Source organism: Gossypium raimondii, chromosome 3, assembly GCF_025698545.1.
Source record: "Gossypium raimondii isolate GPD5lz chromosome 3, ASM2569854v1, whole genome shotgun sequence".
Classification (NCBI taxonomy): Eukaryota; Viridiplantae; Streptophyta; class Magnoliopsida; order Malvales; family Malvaceae; genus Gossypium; species Gossypium raimondii.
The window spans coordinates 17,748,004-17,754,737 of NC_068567.1; the positions used below are offsets into that span (position 1 = coordinate 17,748,004).

General features: G+C 32.3%; 1 protein-coding gene across 1 annotated transcript; it reads left to right on the forward strand.

Moving 5' to 3' along the window:
* The first annotated feature begins 616 nt into the window (after positions 1-616).
* Positions 617-2,009, forward strand: LOC105797348 (uncharacterized). Its single transcript, XM_012627334.2, has one exon. The coding sequence runs from the start codon at positions 829-831 to the stop codon at positions 1,870-1,872; it is 1,044 nt and encodes a 347-aa protein (XP_012482788.1). The 5' UTR covers positions 617-828; the 3' UTR covers positions 1,873-2,009.
* The last annotated feature ends 4,725 nt before the right edge of the window (positions 2,010-6,734 follow it).

A 6,734-nucleotide genomic window follows, 5' to 3' on the forward strand; every position in this document is an offset into this window, starting at 1 on the left:
CTTCAAAATTTATGTAGTATATGTGAATTTAGTCTTAGTTTAATAAATTTATCTTATAGCATTTGCACATTATATCAATATTTACAGAAGATATAAATATTAAGGACTAATTTTTTTATTATATCAATAAATGTTATGTATAATTGACAAAAATATTAACACTTTTATTAATTGTTTCAAGTTGTTGATTTTTGAAATTAATAAGAAATAAATTTGTTAAAGAAGTTAAGTGAGTAGGCAATAAGCTGCCAACATCCCTTCATACGTTAATATTTCATTTGTCTAGAAATGTCAAAATTTTTAGTTTTGGGTTTCTTTCAAGAGTTTGTTCCCAATTTGTTTGGATTTTTTCTCCAAGACACCCAAAAGTTAGGTAATCTATGATGCAATTGCGGGGTGAATTTGTGTCCCATTGACTGTTGTTAAAATCATAAACTTAGACGTAAAGTCACGAATGATGGCATTCATGATGTAAAAAAAGAGGATTAATATGTGCCCACGTCAACTTCAGACAATTGTGGGTCACCGCTCAGGCTTATATAACCCAACCACACGTACCTGAAATATAGATAAACAATTGGAACCAAAATAAATATAGATAGATACAAAGCCCTCTCCCCCATGTGATTAAAGAATCAAATAGAAAAAGAAGCTATATTCCGTGACCGAGTTTAGAAAATCTGATATGCAATTTGGTATTAAAAGGCGGCGATTTGGTCAATAAACTCTACTTACTGCCCCCAGCTGTCTCTTTGGCTCTTCTCATCTCAACCTTTCTATATTTGAAGCCCCGTCAATCTGCTACTGCTCGTTAATCTTAACGAAAATATGGAAGTGGTGATACCAAGTTCGCCGATTATGGATTTTAATTTCAACAGTGCTCGATCATCTCCTCGGTCGACTGCTCCTTCTACGCCTCGCCGATTTGGTGAATGTTTCTTTAGTGCACCCACGAGTCCCACCCGGTTGTCTGAGTTTTATCGCGAATTCGATAGATTCTCGTTGTTGAACGATAGGGAAAGCAGTGGTTCGGCGGTTCCTTTTGATTGGGAAGTAAAACCCGGTACAACCAAGTCCCCATTTTCAACCGGAGATGATTTCGCTTTTGATTTTACTGAGGACTTGGAGAAAACATTTCTCTCGGCTGAAGAACTCTTTGATGGGGGTAAAATCAAGCCATTGAAGTCACCACCTGGGTTAAAGGTTTACGACTATAACCAGAAAAGCCCGCTTTTGTCGTCGCCAAGATCGCCATTTTCCCAAGGCAAAAAGATCATCCGTGACGCATTTTCACCAAGAAAGCAAAAGGATCGAAACCCTTTGGTAACTGCTGTTGAAACCAGTCAAAATAATAAAGAACATGGAAGAGGTAGAGAAAGGGTTCAAGATTTGAAGTTAAGGAATTCAAGCCGCCGAGCAACAAGATCGCTCTCTCCTTACAGAGTCTCAGACAAAGATTATCCATGGGAAGTTGATGATGAAGGAAAAGAAGAGAGGAAACAGCAGCAACGTGAACCCACCACCACAAAGCAACCATCATTGAACTCAAAGCCATCCAGAAAATGGAGATTGAGAGATTTCCTGTTGTTCAGAAGCGCATCGGAGGGACGTGCAAGTGGTAAAGATCCACTCAGGAAGTATTATTCATCGAGCTTTTCCAAGAAACCAGAAGAGAACAAGAATTCAAGTTTGCGATCGAGGGAAAGCTCTGGTTCAGTAGGATCTAGAAGAAAAATATCGGCTCACGAGCTACATTACACAACAAACAAAGCAGCATCTGAGAACATGAAGAAGAAAACTTTCCTGCCATACAAACAAGGAATTTTGGGAAGACTATCCTTCAGTCCTCTTTCCAATGGGTTCGGAAAATAATCAGTCATCATATCTCATAATTAAGTTGTTTCATTTTTTTTGTTGTTGTTGTAAAGATTATTCGCTTGGTTCTTCCTATAGAAATGTATAATTCGTAGTACGACTGAAATAAATGAGAATCTGTTTGATGCATGCTACTCATAGTGTTGAGACCTCGCCTGTAAAATTATGGTGTTCATATCACATAAAATAATTAGAGTTTCAGTTCGCATCTGTATTTATTAAAAACCTATATACTCATATACTACTATTATCTAATATTAAATTAATTAAATTAATTAAATACAAAAATTTAATTTTAGACATAATAATTTATTTGATCCTTTAATTTTAAAAATTATTTTAACTTTTATTTTTTTCTCTTTTAACCCTTAAATTTAGATTTTTTATCAAACCACTTAAAAATAGATAAAATGTTAACATTTTCTAACTTTACTAACACACAATATAGTGGAAAGACATGTCTATATTTAATTAATTTTAAAATTTTAAAATATAAAAATTACTTTTTATAATTTATATTTTAATAATTTTAATGAATTTTAAATTTTAAAATATTTTTTAATTTTAAAATTTAAAATTAATTAAATATTTATGTGTCACATCAACAAAATTTAAAAATATTTTTCATTAATTTTAGGTTGATTTGATAAAGAAAATTTAAATTTTTTTTAAAATTAAATAAATAATTAAAATATTTTTTAAGTTGAAAGGTATAAGTTAGAATTGTGTCAACATTTTTTACATGTTTTGCTGATGATTCATATTTCACGTGTAATTTAGGTAAAGCGTGGATGAAGGATGGCACTCTTATTAGCTCTTAAATTTTATCCATCTTGAAAAAATAATAAGGAACCCCAATGAAGATTTTAGAAATAATAATAATATATATAGAGAGATCTTATCCCGTAGCTCTTTCTTTGGTATGATACGGTTAACCAAGATTAGCCCCAACTTCCAAGAAATTATTATATCATTATCATATCAAATTGTAAATAATAAAATATTGGAAACCCTGAATTCGTAATCTCTTCTACTTTATTATATTTAAGTACAAATTACAAGTTTATTCTAGAACATATTTTTTTAATTGAAATTATACCTACTTCTTTCACCATAAATCATTTTTTACTTTGATTTATCTCTTAATTATCTATTAAAATAAAATAAATTAAAGACTTAAGTAGGGGCATCAGTAGGGCGTGTTTCGCGGGATCCCGCTCCACTTCGCACCCAATTGAGTGGGATGGGTACAAGTTTTGCGAGTGGTGGAGTAGGGATGGGGACAAAAATTAGACCTACTGTGAGTGGTGGGGTAGGCGTGGGTATGACCTTGTATTTGTCTCGTCCCATCCCTGCCTGCCTCGTATATTTAAAAAATAAACATTTATAAAAAAAATTAATTTTGATAATAGTACTCAATTCACGTTCACTATTTTTTTTTAAAGAGAGCACTTCATAGTTTCTCACCCAATTTTAACACACCTCACTCCTTCAATTTCTCACTTTCTTTGTTTTACATGAAAACCCTAAAATTACTTACCATCGCTCCACGCCTCAACTTGCAAACTTGAAGCTCCTGCTTCATCATCTCCTTTATCTCTTACGGTCCTATTCTCCTCCCATTCTCTCTCTCTCTTTGTGGGATTCATCTCTAGCAGATCTATCCAGTATGTTTTCTACAGTAATTGAATGTTAGTCGTTGAGTTTTTTTTTTGTTCTTATTTTGTTCAATTGCAATATTGTTTTGTACTTGTTTTGTTTTGTTCAATTGAAGGATTTTTTGTTTTGACTACTTGCAACTTTATAGAAATTAAAAAATTAACTTCACGCCGCAAACTCCTATTCTCCTCCAACTTTCTCTCTCACACTTTCTTTGCAAGAATCATCATAATCTGGTATGCTTTCTTTAGTAATTAAATGTTAGTTGTTCAGTTTTACTGATTTTCTATTCTTATTTTATTAAATTACAATCTCGTTTTCATAGGTTACCAACAAAATTTACAAGCTATATTTAATTCTACCCAGAACATGAAAAGCTAGTGTTGTAACAAAACCAGAGCCTTTGATGAGTTCAAAACATGAAACTTTGTCAGCAATATAGAAAAAGTTACTCATTATCCATACTCCAATTAATAATAGCAAACGAGTTTACAGCTTATAAGTGGTTTTGTCAAGTAATGAGTATATAGAAAAAAGAAAAAGGAATGAGTTATTACATTAGTTTTTTTGTTTGTTATTTTATATATTTTTCGATATGAGTCATTACATTAGTTTTGAATTGTTGTGTGGATTGATTACATTAAATTTTTTGTTTTGTTCAATTGGTGATGTTTTGTTCATGTTTTATTTGATGTCAAATAAAAACGTTGGTTTATTAGATAAACAAAATCAGACTTCTAACCAGATTTATTTTATCTGGTTATTTCTCACCAAAAAAGTTCTCGCCAAATATATAAATATTAGTGGAAGAAAAAAATTAGATATCGTTTTTGGCTTTTGGGTAATTTGGTTTCCATTAAATTTGAAGTAGAATATTAACTAGAATAAGTGAATATGTGCTCTATTTAATGACCTTGAACTTGAGAATACAACACTTATGCTAGAATGAATACTAAGCCTTTTGTTGCTAGCACTTTAGTTTAGTTGACAATATACTATTATGGCTTTGCAAATGTTTCAAGGAAATGTTCGGTCCAGATGCTAATGCTCCCACCCCCTCAAAACCATCGACTTCGACAAGTTGTACTTCGATTTCATTGGATGATGACAAAAGCCTAGTAGATAGTGGTTCAAAGGATCCTTCTATTCTACCTTTAACTAGTAGACATACATTATCAGTTTGGATTGATTTCATAAGAAAGTGAGTTGGTGATGCCATAAAAGCCGAGTGCAACCATTCTTCTAAGCTTTTTGCTAGTGGAAGAAGGGCTGGAACAACCTACTTGAAAGATCATCTAAAAATTTGTCCAAAAAGAATATGTCAAGATATATGACAAACTAAATTGTTTGGTGTAAAGGTTAATCCTACTGATAAAAGTGACACATTGACCTTGGCACCATATGAGTTCCACTAAGAGGATGGAAGAAAAGACTTGGTAGAAATGATAATTTTGCATGAGTACCCCATTAGCATGGTTTAGCATTATGGTTTTAGAAAGTATTCTAAGACACTTCAATCGGGGTTCTACCGAGTCGCAATACAACTAAGAAAGAAATCATGCAAAGATATATTTATGAAAATGAGAATATACATACATTGTTGAGAAAAGAAAAGAGTCAGATTGCCTTAACCACTGACATGTGGAGTGCAAATAACAAAGAAAATGCTATATGGCTGTCACTACACATTTTATTAATAATGCTTGGAGACTACAAAGTCGAATCATAAAGTATTGCATTCTTTTTAAATCTTTTAGGGATGGATATTTTTTAGCTGGTTTAGTAACCTTTTTATTCATTGCAGATGGTAGGTTTCTTATGTCCCAACCCCCACACAGCTGAGATACTTGTTGACACTTTGAAAGAATGCATCCAATCTTGGAATCTTGATATTAGATTGTTTGCTATCATTGTGGACAATTGTACGACTAATGATGCAATGATAGATATTTTAGGTGAAGAGTTTATTTATGGTTCCATTCTTTTGCATGGTCAATTTTTTTTATATACGTTGTTGTGCTCATATATTAAATCTAATTGTTCAATATGGGTTAAGTGTTGTTGTAGCTGATGGTGTCCAAAGAATTAGGGATAGTGTTGTGTTTTGGACTACTTCTGATAAAAGGATCCAAAAGTTTGAACAAGTAGCTAGGCAATTAGTTCCTGAATACAAAAAAAAAAATTGACACTTGATTACAAGACTTGGTGGAATTTTACTTTTGAAATGCTTACAGTTACTATAAAATATAAGGAAGTGTTCGTTGTTTTAAGTAGCCAAGATAATTTTTATAAGAATCCACCAAACAGTGAAGATTGGGAAAAAGTAGAGAAAATATGTGAAAAATTGAAAGTGTTTAGTACTACCACCCTTGACTTCTGTGCTTCAAGATTTCCTACTACCAATATTTGTTTTCCCAAAATTTGTACCTTAAACTTGCTATATCTAATTGGCTTTCGTCTCCTTATGATTATATAAGGAAAATGGCACAAGCAATGCTAAAAAAATGCAAGTAGTGGATTGGTGTTAGTGGTCTAATGGGTATGGTGATACTTGATCCAGGATACAAAATGATCTTTATTCGCTTTTATTTTTTTTAAAAATATTTGATTATAATGAAGCTAAGAGGGAGGTTAGTAGAATTAGTACTTTTCTTCACCAGTTGGTGGATGAATATGGGTCTAAGAATGGTAGGGTTCAAGCTACTAGTTCTCGAGCACCTAGTGATATTGGTAACATTAGAGGAGATGCGTTTATGCAAGAATTTGCACAATTTATGGAGTAAGATAATAGTTAGAGTTATGAAAAATTAGATTTGAAAAAAATACTTGGAAGTTTCTAATGTACCACTTTGTGATGATTTTGATATCCTCACCTGGTGGAAGACAAATGGAAGCACATATCCCATTCTTCAACAAATAGCTAGGGATATTTTAAGCATTCCTATTTCTACAGTCCCTTCGGAGTTTGCTTTCAGTACTAGTGGTCGAGTACTTGATTCTTATCATAGTCAACTTCTACCAGAAACTGTCGAGGCTTTGATGTGTGCTCAAAATTGGATTTGGGTTGATTTTAAAGGTAGTTTATGATATTTTTTAAAATTTATTTATAAAATAGTATCATGTAATTTTTTTATATTGAATTTGTAACACCTCTAACCCGTCTCTGTTGTCGGATTACGGTTACAAAGTGTTACCATACA